Source organism: Pollicipes pollicipes, unplaced genomic scaffold, assembly GCF_011947565.3.
Source record: "Pollicipes pollicipes isolate AB1234 unplaced genomic scaffold, Ppol_2.1 Scaffold_4002;HRSCAF=4701_pilon_pilon_pilon, whole genome shotgun sequence".
Lineage (NCBI taxonomy): Eukaryota > Metazoa > Arthropoda > Thecostraca > Pollicipedomorpha > Pollicipedidae > Pollicipes > Pollicipes pollicipes.
The window spans coordinates 28238012-28258831 of NW_023596420.1; the positions used below are offsets into that span (position 1 = coordinate 28238012).

At 54.0% G+C, this 20820-nt stretch overlaps 1 protein-coding gene across 1 annotated transcript in view; it reads right to left on the bottom strand.

Annotated features, from left to right (window-relative positions):
• LOC119094326 (irregular chiasm C-roughest protein-like) overlaps positions 1–18789 on the bottom strand; it is a 34111-nt gene extending 15322 nt beyond the window's left edge. The window contains exons 1-2 of the mRNA XM_037217394.1: positions 18380–18789; positions 2084–2215 (exon numbers count right to left, since the gene is read on the bottom strand). Of these exons, the coding sequence (XP_037073289.1) occupies positions 2084–2215 (132 nt within the window). The 5' untranslated portion in view covers positions 18380–18789. The remainder of the gene's footprint in view (positions 1–2083; positions 2216–18379) is intronic.
• Positions 18790–20820: the final 2031 nt, after the last annotated feature.

Here is a 20820-nt window from a genome sequence, read left to right on the forward strand (position 1 = left end):
GGATGAATGATTCCTGTTGAAAACCAAAATGCTTACAAACGAGTAAAGATATTCTTGAGACGACGCCGTTGGGACTGCACTTAAAGTGCTAGCAACTTTAATACGGTCGACTGCAATCGCCATGGTCCGTTCGGAAACTTTAAGCAGTGGCGTTACGTGGTGTCTCACAAATGTGACAAACACTGTGTGGCAGCTGAGTGGCACCGTGCAGCAAGGGTCATGAACTTCGGAATCATTTCCATCACGACGATCGTTCGTAGATAACCGTAAAATCAAGGAACGTTTTGTCCACAGATCCCTGGAAAAGGATCTTCTTTCGTAGAACACTAAATAAAAACGGTGGGAAACCTTCCCACGGCCGCCACTGGTCCGCATAGTACGCCGCATAGTACATGAACGACCTTGTCAAGCCAACGATGTGGGATAGCTCCGTGGGCTGCAGCGTTAGCGCCAGGCGAGATGCACGTGTTGCAAGTTGGTTCCACCACGCCGTCAGCATACAGGCCGGCAGGTCTCATGTTAAGCACCACATATTCTGGGAAACGTCCACTGTTTGCATGGTGTGACTTACGGCGTGTAAAATGGCATGAATTATGGGGATGCCCGCCCTACGCATTCCACTCAAAACACAGCAAATGCATTAGTGTCGTAACCAAACTTAAAATTTATGCGGGCTTGAGTGGCTCAATTACTGCCCATCAAACCCATACAAACGAGCGCACCGCAGTTCAGGCTGGAAATCTGCCCTGTGGTCTTGTCGACCGGCCTGGTGCCATGACCAAGCCGAGCCCCCACGTCCCTTCCCTCTGCGCACGCAACGCAACCAATTACGACGCCATTACTATTCCACACACACATAAGCCTCACGTACTCGGACTGGCAAATTTGGTAACATTAACGCTATTATGCAGAAGATTGCAGTCTCCAGGGCTACAGGATGATGGACCGCTAGTTGACGCGTTTACGCCAGTGACGTTACCGCGAGAGCTGGGACAACCACCGACCTGGCAGGCTACCCCCGGGCGATGAGGAACACAAGGCCAGAGGGGGAGCGCGCGGCACGGCACAAAGACCGGCTGGTGTGAACGGATCTGATGACGTCAGCACGTCAGTCAAGAGTCTCTCTCTATCGGATCATCTGATCTGGTGGGGAGTTTGTCGTCGGAAGTAGGGTCATTCCTTGGCAGTACGAGGAACTCCCACCTCACCTTACAGTATCGTTTAGATTGTATCTGTATAACCAGTATTGAGCCTGTGGGATTGTGCCTCTCAACGCATGGCAAGCTTAACGGAATTCTCAAGCTTCGTAGGGCTATAACGCGGCAGTAGTACAAAGATGCTGATGCAACTTGTGTAGACCTTATATTTTTCAAGGGCCGGCCGTAAATGACACATTGGCAGATAACTGGTAATATTAAATGACGAAGAATGCTGCATTCTTTAATACGGATTTATACGTGACTTTTATTGTTCATTTGTCCCCGTGCTTTTTGTCGTTTAAATTATTGCGAAAGAACTATTACCAGCTTTCTCACAGTCATGAAGCATAGCATACAATTGACCGGTAGTTCAGATTTACCACCAGCCAAGAGATATATATCTACAATAAAAACCTCGTAAAAGTTCCTTAAAGTACGATCGCTCAACCCACGGAAAAATGACATCTGCGTGTAAATGTCTTAAAACCTCCCGCCTCTCGTTTTGTTGCCTGCGCGGGGCCTGTCACAGAATATGTCGCCTACCACCCTAAGTGTTGGCAGCTTCGTCCAGGCCGGGTAGCCTCCACAGCGCTGGTCCGTCAGCTGTTTACCCGGGAATGTTTGGCCATATCTGGCTCGGCCATGCCATAGAGCAGAAAGACCCGCAGCACTGACATGACACTGGAGCACCAGCGACCTCTTTCTCTAGACAGGTGATAACGGTGTGGAACACAACACCCACTGATACATGCGCACCAACCATCGGTAAAAATGCAGAGGGGCACTTCTGAGCACCACTAGCAGAAGGGCACCTCTGATTAAGCGGTGGCGATGTGGAGCACCACCGGTGGCGGTGTGGAGCACCGCCGGTGGCCGACACTAACCTGGCACGGGAGCACCACCGTCTGGCCCTCCCTGACGTACTGGTCGGAGGGCTCGCGCACAAACGACTGTAGCGCGTCGCTGAAGTCGTGCAGCAGGCACAGGTGCACCAGCACAGTGCACCACCGCCACATCTGCCGAGCACACCAAAGGTCAGCACAGGGTCACACCGCGTCGTAGTGTGCCGCCGCCACATCTGCAGAACACCCAACGGGTCCGCACAGAAAATTGTTCATGCTTTTGGATGTCACCGTAGGTGACATCCAAAAGTAGGTGAGTAAAGAGCACAGTAGGGGAGTAAAGAGCACCGTCACTGTTTCAGGGGAACGTGCCGAATTCACCAAGGAACACCACCGTCGATCCGGAGCACGTATCATGTCAGTGCACAGCACCACAGACCGACGAAGGGCACCATTGGTGTGGCTGAATAACATAGCTCATGACAATGCCTTGCACCAAAGATTATCACCTGGAACCCACGCCACATTCGCACAAAACACTGCCTCAGCTCGGAGCACCAGTTAGCGCCGAACACCAGCGCCTCACCTCCAGAAACCAGCGATGGTCGCTAAAGCACCATGGTCAAACGCACGGAACGCACCACCATACAGGAGGCCCCGGATGTGAGGAGGGGACGGGAGGGGATGAGGCTGCAACAACAGTGTGTTGTAGCTGCTGGGGAAAGAGGAGGAGAGAGGGGGGAGGGGGTACAAGTGCGCTTAGTACCAGCCAACGACCTACAACGTACGGTCAATTTCCAGGCCCGTGGCATGTGATGAGAACATGCCTGACATAGCTGCTCGGATCAAACATCCGGGTCACGCGCTCCCAGCTCGGCACAAAACACTCGCAGTGTGCCATAAATCAGCAGAAGGGAAGGGAACAGAGGGAAGACGGCTGGGCGGTGAGAGCCGCTGCGTACTTAACGCGAGCAGAGAGCTGCTTACGAACGCACTGCTAAATGCTAATGCAGGCACATTTCCCGAGCAAGAAACGTCGTGAGCGCGGGCTTCGCAAGTCCCCACGGAATTTACTGCTCGTATGTGATCGGTGGGGCTTAAACACAGCTGGTAACCTGTTGACAGAAGATAACGGACAGACAAGGTCGCAGCCGTAGGAAGCTGTCATTCAGACGCAATGCCTCTCATTTTAATGATGCCTGTGCATAAACAGCAGCGGGTTGTTTGCCTCGCCAGATACGGCTGCCGCCGGCTCTCAGATAAATCGTTCTGATTTGTCGCTGCGATAAGATCGTTCAGCCGACAGGACTCACCGCGTGAAGCCGCCCCGCTCGAGGGACGTCAACAACGATCCATTGCTCGCGGCACAAAACCGAGAATCCGCTACAAACGGCCCCGGTGACGATCTCGGCTCCGATGCGAAGATGACGTTACTTATACGACTCTAAGACACGCATTCACCTGAAGATCCGTTCCGGAGGCTGCTGGGGTAACGTGCCAAAATGACCCAGACAAACCTGCGTTTTGGTGCGCCATATTATTGTTTCACTTAATGTCACATCCAGCAGTCCAATGCTGTCTGGGAAACATCCGGAACTTATTACAATAATACGGATTCTCATCACCAGGTGACATTAGTTGCGAACAGTACCGCATCGTCTAAAACGGAACAAATACTGCGCAATCAAATTAATTGCTTTCGCAACCTATATAGACATTAAACGTCACATTACCTCGTATCACCAATTACGAAGACAACGGTGTGGGAAACTGCAAAACTACCGTCTCATATGCCATTTGTGAGCGATTGCCATCGATTTCTGCAGCTTTTTCGTCTCCGAATCAGATTGCCTGCTTCATTGTCAAGCCGCAACGTTTGAGATATGTCGCGAGCATGTCAACAAACTCCAAAGCTCAACTAAAACTAGCCCGAAGTGCGTGATTAACAAGCATCGCCAATCAATGCAACCGGCATACGAGTCTCCCAAGATTGGAGCGCTTGCATCGAGAAGGTTCTTATTGGCCGTGCACTCTCCGATTGACACAGGTCTGTTGATTCTTGGAGGTCGACGGCCGGGTCTCCATTGTTCGGTGGCCGAGACTCTTGCATCGAGGAGGCCCTCAACTGCTCCAACAGACCATTACAGATCGACCGGTCCCGGGCAGCCCGCCCTGTCTAATGAACTGAACAGCGTACGTAATATCGGGACAACTGGAATGCCTCTCCCCCGGCATGCCACCCAATCATCCGCCAAGGTCCCCTTCATGCGATTGAGCGGAGATCTCCACGGCGCGTGCTCATCAGCGGGCCGATGTGCCAATTTGCAGTGAAGCCGCAGCTGCCTCTTTTTAGCGCGTTCCGAGCGCAATTAGTAGCTCAACAGTTACAAGGGTAAGCTGCATTAGTGTCTGCCCCACGTACTGGCCTTGTCGTGTACCGGCCTTCATCCTGAACACACGGCCAGCACTCATCCCGAACATCCCCATCGGCCTTCATCCCGAGCAAACTGCTAACCCCCACCTCACGCACCAGATCTGGAGGTCAACATGCCCCACAAGACGTTGCTCGTTCTCCCGACCCCTGCCACGCAGTACCAAATCCAGCAGACGTCACAAACGGAAAGACAATTACCCCAGCACATTCTAGACGGTTAGAGACCCCCGCTTCCAGTACGCCCCAGGGAAAGTCAACCTCGCCAGCCCGTCCCAGGCAAGCCAGTCCGCTGAACAAAGCATTCCCTCCCCTCCCTCGCCCCCACACAACCCGGAGAAGCTGATGGTGGCGCGTGTGATTAGATGCAATTAGACGAGCCAATGGCCGGACAAAAACAGACCGCCGGGGCGCGGGCCGACCGGCCGGCCGGCAGGGTGAGAGACGGCCGGCCACCCAGCCGAGCCTCGCCTGGACTGCAGGCAACCCGGCCGAGGTCCGCCTGGACTCCTGCCGTCCACCCAGCCGAGCGTCGCCTGCGCTGCAGGCCACCCAGCCGAGGTCCGTCTGGACTCCCGTTGGCCACCTAGCCGAGATCTGTCTGGGCTCCTGTTGGCCACCTAGCCGAGATCTGTCTGGACTCCTGTTGACCACCTAGCCGAGATCTGTCTGGACTCCCGTTGGCCACCTAGCCGAGATCTGTCTGGATTCCTGTTGGCTACCTAGCAGAGATCTGTCTGGACTTCTGTTGGCCACCTAGCCGAGATCTGTCTGGACTCGTGTTGGCCACCTAGCCGAGGTTGGTCCGGACGCGTGCCGGACTCCCAGCCGACACTAGTACACACACACCGCACACACCGCACACAAGTTTTGTATTTTTAGGTGGTTGCATACAAATCCCGTAACACTAATTCACAAGTGAGCCGCACCAGCTTTGCGTAGGTCCGCGTATTTATTGCACCAATAGTTGCAAGTTCGGCATCATTTCAACGTTTCGCAAAACACTGTATGCGAACTTAGCTATGCTATTTCGTTGGGCAGCGACAGGGAAAGATTGCAGTGTACGATGGTCTCCGTCAAAATACAGATGCTCGTCGAAAGTGACGAAGAAATTGCAGCAACTCCTTCGTGTAGTAGTAGTGCACTTATCCAATTTGGTTTCACTTTCTTCAACAACTTGACGAGAAGTGACGTCGGGGCATCTCCAGGGCAAGCATTGTGTGTGGACACAGCACACACGGCCATGACCAGCAATTAACCTAATGGGCGGACGCAATCAGCATGGGCAGTTTGCGAATTGATCGTCCACGCCACTTCGTCCCGGCGCCGCCGCCGGCCGGCGGGTCTCTTCGCCTCGCTCCTCTGACCCTCCGCGGCGCGGCGGCCGGCAGACGCTACCTATCAGCCGGGCGCCCGGGAGCGGTGCGCCGACTGCCGGGCGCCGTCGCAACCGTTACAACGGCAGTCGGCGGCGGCCGAATAAACAGGCCGAGCAGCGGTTAATGACGAGGCGGAGCTATCGCTGGCGTATCGCGCCGCCGCCGCGCCGGCCTGGGCCATTTGTTAATTATCCGACGGATAGGTGGACGTGGCCCGGGCGGGCTGGGCCAGGCCGCGGGCGGCGCCGCCTGAGCCAGGCCGCGACGGCGCCGGCCCGCCCGGTGAGGCGTGTGAGGCTGCTGGGGCGGTGGCGGGGCGCGCCGACGGGAGCCCGGGTGAGCGGAGCCCGGGGACGGGAGCCCGAGGGAGCAGAGCCCGGGGACGGGAGCCCGAGGGAGCGGAACCCGGGGACGGGAGCCCGAAGAAGAGGACACGGCGTGACCCAGTTCGTGTCGTTCTGACTACACAGACGGGAGCCCGGGTGGGCGGAGCCCTGGGGACGTGTGAGACATGGTCCAGAGTGTACCGCTCTGAAATCTAAGACAGGGACACTACAAGCAGAAGGGTGGCGCGCGACGGCCTTAAACACAAGCCGTCAAACTCCTAGCGAACAATCGACACGACCCGCCAGACAATGGAAAAATCACTTATTAATACGATGGTGTGATGACAAGTCTGTCGTCAAAGAACTACACACATAACAGCTGTTGGGATACAAACTGACACAGCTGATAGACGTGATAAGGCATCAAGGTACAGTTCGTTTCGCCAGAAGTGTCTGCGGAGACCAGGGGCTGTAACTTCAGCTCCTTTCTTTATTGCAAACGTGATCTTGATCGTGCTACACTACTTTCCTGGCGCTGCGCTTCATTGCAGCTCGATGCTTTTTCGTGAAAGTAGTCAGGCACAAATGGGAAGTCATATATAAACGGTCAATGGAGAACGTTAGAGGAAGTACAGGTGCCAAAATGTTCTCAATTCTACGCCGACAGCGGGTAATGATAGGGCAGTGGTTTGTGTGCAGTTTGTACTGACGCATACAATAAAAGTAAAGAATGTAGTCCTTGTCTCACGAACTAATCTACGGCAGCTTGCTTATCAAGGAAGAGTTCGGCAGTGTAGTGTTGTACTGGCCAAAGGTGTGCAATCAATGAGACTTATCACACAAATATTTCATGCTTCTTAAAAAGCCAACACTCCAAGTAATTAACCCATATTGAATTGCTTTGATGGGTAGCGCAAATTAAGTGTGCATTTTGGAAGGACAAAACATCGCTCGCAGACAAAGTACAAGACGGCCATGCAACCATGCTTTTCGATGAACGCCGTGACCTGTCACTATTTACGAACGAACCATTGGAGGTCGTTTTTGTTCATCAACACCTGCTGGCATCCGGCTGCAGCCATCTTTCTGCATTTATTACACGGGCTGCCAGGCTGAACCTCCTGATAAGAAAATCCAATTAATTATGGTAAGGAAAAGTTTTGTTCTCGAGTATCGCATTGCGCGACATCCCCGTCTTATGTCAAGCGAGGGATGTGGCACATAATGCATCAACATTGGCCTTCTTCATCTGGCGGCAGAGAAACAGAGTCAGAGTCCGTGTCTGTCCACTGTGAACGAGTAACGGAAGCATCGCGCTGCCAAGTTTCGACGACACAACAGCTCAAAATGGCGTCCCGGGCATCAAAATCATGCTGAAATAGTCATCTACTCCCATCTGGTCTCGCTGTCATAACGCGACATGGAACAGAGCAAATGCACTGGTGCCGGCCTCAATTCAGGCTAGCCGAGTTCAAATATGGCAGAGTGAGTAAAAGCTTCAGCCTTCTGTTTTCGTGCCGGATCTAGTGCACGGGCCGTCGGCACCCCATTTAAAATACAGAAAACTGTCAAAATCGGACATCGCGGGATCAGTCCACCCATTGTTTTCCAGAATGCTTACAAGTACACGACGCCCATCACCGTCCTATCGCCGGTGAAAAATGGCGACCGACCCAGCCTTCCTTGTCACACAACCACCAGCCGAAGTCGGCGCCACTCCCGTCGCCTCTAGCGCGCTGCTCCGCGGCCACCGTCGGGCCCTCCTCCGCCGAATCTCGTGATTAAGGGCTGGCACGACCTCCATCTTGATAGGCCAGGTCGAGCACCCGGCCACTTGTTACCGGGCTTTGTGAGCCCGTGTGGTCGCGTCCAGCCCGGCCGTATCACCAGATCGGTGCAGCGGGCAGCGGAGGACGCCGGCGCGCCGACGACGCCTCTGCGGACGGCGCGACAGCTGGTCTGCGGCCGCTCCGGCCAGGGGTGCAGGGGAGAGGTCGTGATCGCTCAGGGTGACGTCACCATGGGAAAGCAGGCTCGTTTGCAGGCGACACGGATGCTCGCCCAAGGGAGGCGTACAGAGTCTGTTGCACACGGGGAAGCCTCACTTCAGGGCGGTACAGCGGCCAGGCACGACACGATGTCGCAGGGTGTCAGTCTGGCAGGGAGGTCATGGGTTCGATCCTCACTTGGGGCGTCCTTACGCATTTCTGGGGAGATGCGGTTTCTCAGCGGCGTGGCAGAAGCTTCAAGGGGAAGCCGTGACTCCAACGTCTCAAAATGAAATGGACAACCACCTCACACACGGCCGACCACGCAACAGATTCGATCAACGCAACCGCAAACTTGGTGGCGCACAGCACTCACAATGCCGTGGCACTGCCCGAGGCGCGGCACCCGCGTCATACACGAGGTCATGTCATCCGATCGAGGTCAGGGCGCCCGATGGCGGCGCCCGCGCCGGTCACCGATCCCAGCGGCGTGTTTCTGCCCACTTGGAGCGACCATGCCATCCAATCAGCGGTCGAAATCCGGCGCGGAATCCCCCGGCCTCGGCGGCCGATGCGGCCATGCAATCGCTTCGGAGCATCGTCGACGCGAGGTACAAGGCGTCCTCTCGGAGGCCCTCGTGTGCCGCCGCGGTGACCGGCGGGGCCACTGCAGGTCAATTAGTGGTGGGGAAGGTAAATAAAAGGGATCGGATGGACGCTGATGACACCCAGATAAGTCACGACCCGGTCATTAAGGTGGCATGTTCTCCCGGAAAGCACGCAGATGAGTTCTCTTATCGCGTTGGTGGGGAAAGTTCGGGGTGTAGCGATGGCGTGAGGTTGGTATTCGGAGATCAAACGTGAGGATCTGTTAGCGTCGAGATGTATGAACATTGATTGTTTCGTACGCGTATTTTTGGGCGTTGCACCAAAACAACAGACGTTTTACGTATGCATTCCTACTCCTCAACTGGACCATCACGGAACAGCACGCAAAACATGTAAATTAGACTTAATAAGATCTGTAATGATGATCAGATATAGAGAGCGCAGCATACGTAGCCTTTCTTTGCCTACCGTTCGGCTATCACGGACATCACAGAACAAAAAGTGGTCGTCCTGCATATGATGACAGGGTGTTATGACAAGGGATTTGACATCCGTGAGGGCAGTGACATTAACACGGTTCAGCTGTTAGAACACGGCATGATTCTCAACGAAGTCACCTATATTAACGACAGCTCACTGCAAAACGTTGTGAGCCTGCCATCTTGTATTCGGTCGGGGTGATGTTCCTCGTATCGCGCAGAGTAGCGACTGGCGGCGGGTCACCGGTTCAGTGAGGGCTGGTCCACCAACAGCGACTGGCGGAGGGTCACCGCTTCACCGACGGCTGGTCCACCAGCAGCGACTGGCGGCGGGTCACCGGTTCACTGACGGCTGGTCCACCAAACCCCCCTCCCCCTCCAAAAAAATATGACTGCGTTTCTGAAAACTGTGGGGTTAGAGTGCATGTCAGGCTAAATATATGGCAACTAATAGCGTCTCAAGGAATTCTCAAACTCGTTAGTGATGAAAGAAAATGATAAGTTCTGATAATCTAATGATCGATCAACAAAAACAAAAGACGCTTCGTTGGTGATCAAGAACCCGTCGCTGCCGTACATACTCTTCATTAAACAACCTGTCACCTCACAGAGGCCGCTGAGTGCAAAAAAAAAACATGTTCGCCAACTCCGTCGTGTTGTGTGTGTGCTGTTGTGTTGTGGGGTATTAGTGAGTGTTGCTTCACCAGCGACAAGCACCCCGCAGCCCACTTGCAGTTGCCAAACAGCTCACAGCGGTCCGAAACTAGTCCATCAGCGGGGGGAGCAGAGGGAGGGCGGAGGGAACGCTGCTCATTGGACCAGTGCTTGCGACAACAGCGATAGCAAACCGCTGCCGACTCCAAGATTCCAGGGTGGGGTCTTCGGAATCCGGTCTCACAAGGCCGGTCTCCAGGGCCAAGTCCTACGACTGCAGCCTAAACAATCCAGTCGCGGGGGCCCAGTATTCATGACCCTGGTCCACAGAGGTCGACCTCCAATATCTGGTCTCTGGTCTCTGGTCTCTGGTCTCCGGTCTCCTGTGTGCGGTGTGCGGCGTGCGGTGTGTGCCGTGTGCCGTATGCCGTGTGCTGTGCGCCGTGTGCCGCATGCCGTGTGCCGTGCGCCGTGCGCCGTGCGCCGTGCGCCGTACGCCGTGTGCCATGTGCCGTGCGCCGTGCGCCGTGCGGTACGCGGTGCGCGTTATGCGACCTGCAGTGCCCAAAATCCAGTTCCCGAAGTCAACCTCGGGGGGGGGGGGGGAGCGTCAACGTAGCTTCCTCGCGTAGCCCAGGTCGCGGCGACAGCCAGCGGTCCAATGGGCCACGAGTAGCTTGAGCTTTAAGCCATGACGTGTCACTTAGCTGTTTTGCTTCAGGCCGCCAAAGGAACGGGCAGCACGGCATTTGTGATAAAATTTGGTCGTATGGTGACCACGTATGATATTTCATACTAAATGTGCGGAGGTCATGTGCCGAAAATATGTGTCATTTTATCTCAGTACACATAAAAACGACGATTCTCTGCAGAGGGCATTGCATACATAAATCAGGCGTTGAAGCCATTACAGGTGATGTTTATACCATGCTAACATTGCAGCTGGCTTATAATCAGCTGGCGGTTAAGCCGTGACTTGATTCCTCCAATCTGTCGATCGGTTGTATGTTTAAAACAGGCCGCTACTTTTCGTTTCAATCAGCCAATATTTTCGTAACAAGTCGGACAAGGAAGACACAAGTAGTTTTCCGACGATAAATGTCACTCCTTATCGAGCCGCTGTAAAAGATCACGTCCTAGCTGTACGCACGATAAAGACGCCAGTATGAAGTTATCCAGCTGCTGAATGAAGGAGTCATTTGGTGCATTCCAGCCAGGCCATCATGTCCAAGCGCCTTGGCAATACGTAATTACACATTTCCTGTCATTGAAAGCGAGAACGCACTACATGCATGATTAAAGGCCACCAGCTGCAGTCTAGCACTCATACATCCACGTTAAACTGACAGTTATATCATAGTTCTGGCAAATGAGTGTGACCAGGGATAACCGTCCAGTAGTGGGCGTTTAGACCACGCCACCTCCTGTAGCTGGGGTGACGTCACACAGAGTGGTGACGTCTACACCCTCGTACTGCCGCGGCACGATCACGTTGAACCCTCTGAGCAAGAAGCAGGCGTTTGACGAAGGATTGAGACGAGGCGTGAGTTCCACGGGGGAAATAATTGCTCGAGCAATCCCCTCGTCTGATGTGTTCGTATTTACACGTTTCGGTCAGCTGCTTCTCCGGCCGTCGCCAGGTGTTATGGAGTTCTTGGTGTCAATTTTTCAGCTACGTTCACCTCACAAACCGAATTCTTTCCTTAAGATGTCTGTGATTTGGACGTGGGATGTCCGACTACGAGTCTAGTGTCCTACCAACTGAGCTAACCAGGAAGGACATGGCAGAAAGCCAAACATCATCCAGCCCGTCTAAGGACTCCAAAACACCTGACGATCGCCGGAGGGTAGTTATCTGGCCGAAACGTTGCGTCCCTGAACAAAAAAGGAGTAAACTCTCAAAAACGCCCACCGTAATCTAGCTGCAAACTTTTGACACACAGATTGGCACGTATTTACTCTCTTCATTCGCAACCAGCCGCCATTCATAAATATGTATTTTATGGCATACTATTTTATCGTATCGTCTCTTATGGTAACGCAATCGATACATCATACTTTATGGTATCATGTTTTATAGTCTGGTTCGTAATATCGTATTTCATAGCATGTTTTGTAGCATCGTCTTTTACACCATCTTTTGTAATGTGTCGTAGCGAATGAGTGATGTAATGAGCCGAAACCAACGAACATTGCAACGATCCAAAGACCTGAAAAGCCACCTCGCGGATGACTTTCGATCGAACAAATACAAACACATATTCGCGTACAAATTCACAACTAATTCCATCTGCTGTGGAGACATCGCAAAGTCGTATCATGCCACATCTATATGCACTGGGCGTATCCGCAACACTTTTTCCAACGTATATGGTGTTTGGCGAGTTGTTCACATCGTTTGAAAGATACGCTGGCCGAAACACGGCGGGTGGTGGGCGGAACGACACATTCTAAATGCCACAGTCTTTGTCATCTAACCATGCATGCCTTACTGGTCCCGTAATGAGACCACCCATACGCCCTCCTGCGCAACGGTTCTCATCCCCGCCAGATCATTTGGCCATTGGATCAATCGGGGGCGGACGTGCACGGACCCAACCACACCCCAAACTTCGGAGCTTTGCTGTCCATTGGGCGATCTTCTCCCCAAACTTTGATGCTTTGCTGTTCACTGGGCGATCTTCTCCTCAAACTTCGGAGCCCTGCTATCCATTGGGCGATCTTCTGGTCTGCGGTTATGCGCCGGCGACATCGTACAATACATTTTCGTCCATTGTCGAGGACCGGTAGGATGTGACGACCGATCTTCTAGCGATGTCGGGCCAGGTGCCCATGAGGTCAGTCAAGCCACTCTGGTTTCGGTGCCAGTTACAAGAGCTCAAGCCGTTAAAAGGCCACAAAATGAACCATTAAGATCTAGGAGGCCGAGGGGGTTGGGATCGGTGAAGCATGGCGTCGGTGGTTCGGGACAGGCAGAGCCCAACTAAAAACTCTAATCTGGTGTCAGCTATCAGTGAAACTCACCCACCGACACTCAACTCCAGTGAACGCGATCAGTGAAAACCAATCAAATACCGTCTTCTGCGGTGCACGGTGCCAGTAAAATTCAGGGACTGACACTGCTCTGCTAAGGTGTGGGGTATCAGTAAAGCCCAACGGCCGGCCCTCTACTCCGCAGTAGGGTGTTAACTACGACCCAACGACCTCCCCTCGACTCCCGTGCCTGCCCACCAAGTAAAACCCAGCGACCCGCCCTTACCCCGGTGTATGGTACGGTGGAACTCAACTGCCACCCCCTGCACCGGGGTACGGTACGGACCGCTGGGGTCTGATGATCAACCCTCTGGCCCGGGGCGGCGGTGCGGCGGGGTCCGGAGGCGCGGACCGAGCGTCAGGACCGCGGTCCGCGCGGCCTCGGCGGCCCGCTGGGTTCCCGGGACCGCCCACCGCTCTCGGTAAACACAGGCGCAGGTATAATGCGTCCGCCAGTCGGCCGCTTCCAGCAGCCGAATGAATTATTCAGCCGCTCAACAGGGCCGCGGGCACCGTGATTTAATGCCGCGCCGGCGGCGCTGGCTGCGCGGCCGACTGCCACCGGTGTGTCGCATTAATTTGTCATAGGCGCGCAGATTATTGGAAGTTGGCGCGACCGACGCGACCGACCGCGTTCGCGCGTCGGCGCCGTCGATCTGCGGCCGCCGCGCCGTCGCGCCGCCGAGAGGGGTGTGGGGTGGGCAGCGGCGGCACGACAGCGGCGCGAGATATTCACATGGGGAGGGAGACCTGGGGGGGGGGGGGGGGGGGGGAGAGGCTAACGGCGCTCCGCCGGGCGGTTTGCGGGTGTCTGATGTGGAAATATGAGCCCTGGCACGACGCAGCCATGTGAACGGTTTCCAATCAAATCGAAGCTCGGTGAGATTTATGACTTGGTAATGACGTGACGGCTAATAACTGACGAGATTGGGTTGATAATTATGGCTTATGACCCTGCCATCATTAAGAAGATTGCAGCGTGGCAGCAAGAGCACGGGTACCTGAAATGCGACGGGTCATATTTGTTTACTGAGACTAGCCAAAAACGTATGATATGCCCAGGCACGGCTAAACCCCGGTTATCTTTGATCACGGCTCAGATGTGCAGTGCAGTCGGCCTCGATACTCCTGTTTTACATTCGGCGGGATTCATAGCCAGGTTGAATAAAATACATAGTTGCTACAATAAAGACGGCAATTAAGCGAGAAAAAAAAACTGGGCAAAACAGGCAAACCAGTCCTCCGGTATATTCTTTCGGGATGGGCGTAAATTGAGCTTCCTTCCCCAAATACGGTGTTGAATCCCCCACTCAGCCCATTATATGTAGGGTATATTATTTTGGTGAAAAACAGAGCATGTGAGACCCGCTGTTGTTAAAAGGATTTCTCGATCTACCATGGGTTGTCCACATGTGTTCTTCCCAGTAAGGCCAATGCAGCAATTGTACCAAAAACAGCGTTTACAATGACAAAGCTCGAATAAATGGAATGTTACCAAGTTTCCACTTCATCTTTGGCCTTCGTCAGTGTAACGAGGGAACTCCCGGCCCAACGCAAGGTACCAAATGCTTTACGAACGCATGCCGCAACTTTCCATCTAACTAACCCAGTGACGAGTATTCGACAGGAATAATCCCCACAGGACATTCAATAGGGTATTGTTCAGCCTGATTGTCACACGTCATTATTGAGCTTGAGATGGTGAGATAGAAGACATTCAAATACGATAGACACACAGAAAAAAAGACATTCAAACAACAGCGATTCTAGGAGATTGCGCACCACGCTCAAGTAGTTCCGGACAGAAATAAGGCATGTCTCTCACGAGCATGGTACGCGGGGAACTCCAAATGAATGTCATCAGGCGGCATTGTTACGAGTGAAGCCGCAGGCCCCACGAGTCTTAACGCCAACCGGAAAACTTCAGCTCCAGCGGCCCGGCCCGGCCCGGACCGGCTCGACGCATACCGGCTTGTCGCGCCTGTGACTGGTTTGCAAATTCGCAGTTGTAAAAATGTTGCTATTCTCAATAAGCAATGTAGTGATGTCCAGACATTTGCATGCAAGTTGTTGGGTCAAACTACATTTGCATGAAGTTCCGCCATGTTGTCATCATTTCACCTCTCCACACCATTGGCAAGAGCAAGCGCAAAGTTCTCAAACTGCAAAAAGTGAGAACGCATGTTGGGACCGCGTTCGGATCTCACGTCTCACCACACGCTGCAGCAATGTGAGCCCAACGCATTTTGACGGCGGGAGAAGTGCACGATCGCATCGGCAAGTCTGGGTCGATGTGTGCAAACTGGCAAGTGCGACCACACGCATAGTACGGGTCCCGCCCTTTCCTGCCCTTTCAACAACTCATGTCAGGCCTCATCAACTGGATCAGGCGAAGACGCGGAACCAGCTGCGCGGTGCGGCAGGTGTACGTCTAGAAGTCAGCAAGTGATGTTTCAGCAATGTCCGAACGGTGGACGTGTCAGCAGTAAACCGGAGGGCGACCAATCAAACCACGCGCTAAGAAAACCACCCCGAAAACAAGGTGATGAGGCCTATAGCGAAAGACCGTGAAAGCCAAGCAGGTATGCGCCCTGTTCACTGTGACCATTTCGTGCCAAGCATATTTTCATTATTCGCAGCACTTCGGTCACGATTGCTAAAACGCGGCTCACTGCAACAGTATCGACTCAGCTTACAATTGTCAAGTCTCCCCAGGCCTGAAGTCAGTTAATATTCGAATATTATTTTGAAATGTCAGCGAGGTTTCACATCTCTACACTTTTGCCTGCTTAGCACATGAAAAATAAAGGGAGATATTTCAGCGTATTAATGGGCTCATTCGTGAGGCTTCCTAAAGTCACCCGTCTCTGTTCACTTACGTTTTGGCATTATCTGTGAGGTCAGCGGTGACCACACCCAAGTCTGTTGTGACCCCACTCGTCACACACCGTGAGAGACGTGTTACCGCTAAACAGCAAACAAATCAGGTACGCCACTGCAGCTCATTCCGAGAAGACGCCAGGCGTCTTCTCGGAGTGAGCTGCTCGGAGTGAAGAGCAGGCCCTGCTCTTCACGATCGACGGTGCTACTTCCGTTATATGGTATTAAAGTGACTGAGTGAAACTCGCTTGTCTAATTTATGACGCATACATTTGATCTACGGTTACGTCGACAATAATTATATGGCCTTTCACTGAACCACCAGGACCCTCGAAAACGATATTAACAGCTGGGGTCGGTTCCAGCCGACTGGCTGAGATTTCGACAAGTTTATGACAGTGCCATGACTCCGCGACGCATTAGCTAGCTGTTGCATGCGTTCGTCGAGTAGACAGGAAATCGGAACTTCAGTTTCTAGTGTCCTTTCCGTACCATCCTCAAGTATTTCATGCCTGTAGCTGGCCAAAAACAAAGTTGTCCATTCGCCACCACTTCACATAATTTGACAAATTGCATGGACGCCTCAGGTTTGTTGAACAGTTCAACGCATTCGTGTTCCACTGGAACCTTCTACTCTGGTTACAGCAATGGCAGCTTTCAAGCCAATGAGCAGCATTATGCAATCAACTTGGGATGTAAGCTGCGAGAACGTTGTTTTGAAGCGCGCAACTAATACACTTGACACCATACGAGGAAAGCTTCCATCGTGCTGAGTAACTCCCTGAGATTACTGCAAAGAATGAAAACAGCAACAGGCTATCTCTGAAATACGCAAGGGGCTTGGGATGGATTGGTAAAAAGCTGTCCATCACCATAAGCTAACTACCCAAAACATCCATCTTTTGCACCACGACTAAGGCTTAATGTTGGAAGTGGTAGCCCGAAATCACCTCAGACCGTTGTGCATCAAACACCGCGTGGATATTCACCGCGAAGGCTGGGCTCCCGAGTCTTGAGCGCCCCGCCTTCAAAACACGGCGGCGGCATTCCGGACAGGCTCGTCTGGCGGCGTCCCGCGCCGCAGCCACCTCCACCTCCTCCAGCGCCGGAGCCACCTCCACGCGCTGCGCTAAGTCGTGCCCGGGGCGCGATTGAGCGCAAAGTGAAACAGACGACGGCGCGCGTGAGGGCGGAGCCTGTCTCGCGCCTGCTGCCCTCGGTGGCTGACGCGTGAGGTTTATGATCTCATCCGAACATTAGGGATCGGAGAACAATGTGTTTGGATTCCGAGACCGTAAAAGACAGGTAACCCCAATAAAACCTGTGACCATATATGGGCTCGGTCGCTTTTTCAGTCGCAGAGTGCTGTCCGTTTGTCGGTAAATCTGACGCGGCGTGGGAACGAAAAATGACGCGGCGACCGAACGTGCGCGTGCCTTCCCCAAGCCCCTCGAGGGCTTTCGGTCACGCCGGGGTTATGGGAGAGTGATGACCCCGACTAGGGGAGTGATTGCAGCCCACTGAGGGATTTTCACAGAGCTCACACGCACACAGCGTGTCCGCGGAATGCAGAGGCGGGTAAATGCCGGCTGTCACAGGCAGCCATCAGGCGTCATCTACGCTAAGCCGGTGTGGAGTAATGTTATGGGCCCGGTAACCAACGGAGTTCACTATGCAACAAGGAATGGAGAAGCATGGCTTTACAGGACCTACATGCAGTTTTACGAGTCACTGATAGTGTCCGGTGGTGAACAGCACAGCTGGGTATTACTCGAATTCGGACAATTGAAGGGCCTCACTCATTGTGCGTGCTCCAGAAGCGTCTTTCATGTTGCATTGCCATTCACCTAACAGTGAAAAACGTCCGAAAAGTCAACAGTACACACGCAAAGCACGACCGGACGTAATCGCCATTTCGGCTCCCGGACTGCATCTGAGTGCAAACCAGCGCGCATTATAAGGCATGAAACGAAACACCCGAGTGCATCCAGCTCACTACGTGCGTTATTTCAGTGAGCATTCCCGCCATCTTACAGGAGAAATCGGCTTAGGTTTAAGATTACGGATACGCGGAAATGGTAATTGCATTATCACCTCAAGTGTACTTCGAAGCGACTTAAACGCCCACTTGCCTCATATGCTCCATAACAAGTCATTAACATTGTCCGCGCCTGGCAATCCGCCAGCACTGGGAATCATCACATCTGAACGAAATGCATGCATCCTTTTGCAGCATTCCAGTTTGGTAGCAAGCTAATGCCGCTGCACAAACTTTTGATAAGTTAAATAACCAGCTAGTGAAATAGCCAGCGGGAATTGTAATCGCCACTGATGTTATCGCAGTGCCACGGACAACGAATGAGAGAGAGGCACGCAGACCGTACGGGATAGGCAGAGATTAATTAAACACCGACCCAGCACTGCCCCACAGACCGCCAAGGCACCGAGTTCCAAACCACGCCGATGCAATTTTAGCCGTAAGGACGGTGTGAGAAGATATCACGGTTACCCAAAGTCTATCGTTCAGCACGCGCAAGACGGCACCCCGAGGTGACTCACCGTTCCGTGTGGTGACACACGAGATGAGATGCCGGTGTTGACGCGCTCTGAAGAAGCTCGCTCCACGCAGCCGCGAGCTCACGGACCCGCGTGGGCCTTTCGTGTTCTCCGCACCACAGCTGTACAGACTGCAGGCCCTCAGCAACGACACCACCTGTCTGGCGCCACGGGCTCGCGCCCCGTCCCCGCCGCTCGTCTTCCAACTGCGCGCTCGTGCTCTCGCGCAACACCGGCGCACCACCTCCTGCGCGTGCAATCAACGGGAGCCGCAGTTTGTCTCCACGCCGCCGTCCGTGCCAGCTCGCGGGACGCTCACCGGCGGCTCGCCACTCAGCAGCAGAGCACACCGTTCTCACCAGCGCACCGTGCTCCACACTCGGACAGCTCGCGCGTGCCTCCCGCCTCCTCCGGACGCCCGGCCGGCACTGCGGCGCCGCGGACTGGGCTGGTCCGCGGGGTTCGCCGCCGGCCGGGCCGACTGCTACCGGCCGGCGCGCGGCGGCCGGCCACGGCAGAGGAGGAAAGAGGGGAAGCTGGGCCGGCGGCTGGGAGGCTGCAGGGGCAGAGACCATGCGGTCTGAGGCGACGGCTGGGACAGAGCGCAGACATGAGTCAGACAGGACACAGGTCAGGCACAAATCAGACACAGGTATAGCAGGCCGACAGGGGCAGAGGGCAGACGCAAGGCCCGGCAAACGGTGCGGGTGGACGCAGAGGCCAGTCACGAAGCGGACAGACGGCAGCGTGAAAACGAGAACTGTTGGCTGCCAAAGGAGACGGCGTGAACAGCGGCAGGTTGCAGCCACAACTCGAACGGATTATGGGAGAGTAGGGCAAGCACATAACTGACTGAAAAGGGCGATATCCGTTAGCGCTCTCTGTGGACAGGCTGGCCAGGGCTTACCGTCAACATGTCAGCCGCTGGGGCAAAGGGCTGTCTCCTGGTGGGTTGGTCGTTCGCAAATCTGACGGCGCGGTGGCCAGCCGAACGGCAATGATAAATGAAGGTCGGTTCGGTCTCCAGGCCCAACGACTGTGATCATTAGGACTGCTGGGTAGAGATCTGCCCGGGGGTTGAGAGTTCCAGCTGGGCCTCGAACTCCGGAGCTGCTGGCTAGTCTTGTCTGCCGAGGGTCAGAGATGAACCCTACAGCGGCTCGGAATCAAAACACTAATTGCTAGCCCTGATAGGACCTTCCTGTAGAGTAGATTGAGATCAACGATCTGTTTCGGCCTCCAGAATCCTATTTCATCGCCCTCTTCTTATCCATGATTCATTGTCTCTTTTGTCCATCATCATCACTGGCTTATGAGGCCATCCTAGCTTTATAAATCGACTGCTGGTTGGTGGCGGTCGCGTATTCGCTCCACTAACCTGGGACAGGAGGCCCCGGAGTTTCCTGGAGCATACCAAACATCGATCAAACGGCGGAGGCGGAGTGTGAAAAAATATGCAGTGCAACACCTCCTGGCATGTTATCTCCGTCATCTATTTCGTAAAAGTACGAATGGAGGTTGGAATTCATTCCATCATTTTTGCTCCAGATAAAAAGAATCAAAGCAAAACACTGTAGAGGAATATGTCTGGGCTGCAGGTTGGAAATAGGAGTGTTTTAGCGTGTAGCGCTACGGCTCTTGGGAAAGTTTCCCGTTTTCATCGTTGCCCATTATCACTTGTCTCACAAGATGTTCTGCGAAACCTTCGTGCCATATTTACATCGCAGCAGAAGTCGCTAATCCCTGCCGAGCATTCAGACCGGCGAGCGCGCTCAAAACCAGACCTGCTTCTGAAGCGCACGTGTCGCCTGCGTTCGCACCTGCTCCCCCCCCCCCCTCCTCCTAGGTGATGGGCCGGAGCCAGCGAGCCCTCGGGGCTGCCTGGTGATCGGACGCTGACACCGCGGCCATCTCATGGAGTGCCAATCAGGGCAGCGAGATCTGCTCAGTAGCCCGGACACGACGGCCGTGCCGTCATGGGCTCGAAATTGGACTGCAAGTGCAATGGGTCGGTGCGGAGTTCACGTCCCCAGACTATATCTGATGACATTGTTGCATTTGCCGGGTGTTGTTTGCTGGTGCCTGATGCTTCTGAGACAACCTGCACACAGCTGAAGCTATCACAAAGCAATGTCTGATGTCAAACGTTCATTCAGGAGCAGAACAAAAACTGCGCTGAACGGCTATTTGTCATTGATCGTGGCGCCGTGTAGTGAAACAATCGCCGTGATTGAACGGCAAGACGCCTCAGATATGAGCGAGAGTGTCAATTGGTCAGCTTTCTCATACCTGTGGCTGTTTGTCTAACCCGATCAGACCTACTTCCAGAGCCGTCCAAACGCAGCCACGAAGTCAAACGGAAGGCCGGCTGGGCGGCCTCGTCGCCCAACTTCAGCTTCTCTGTCTTCGAGCCATCAGGCCCGATTCCCGATAACTTTGGCATA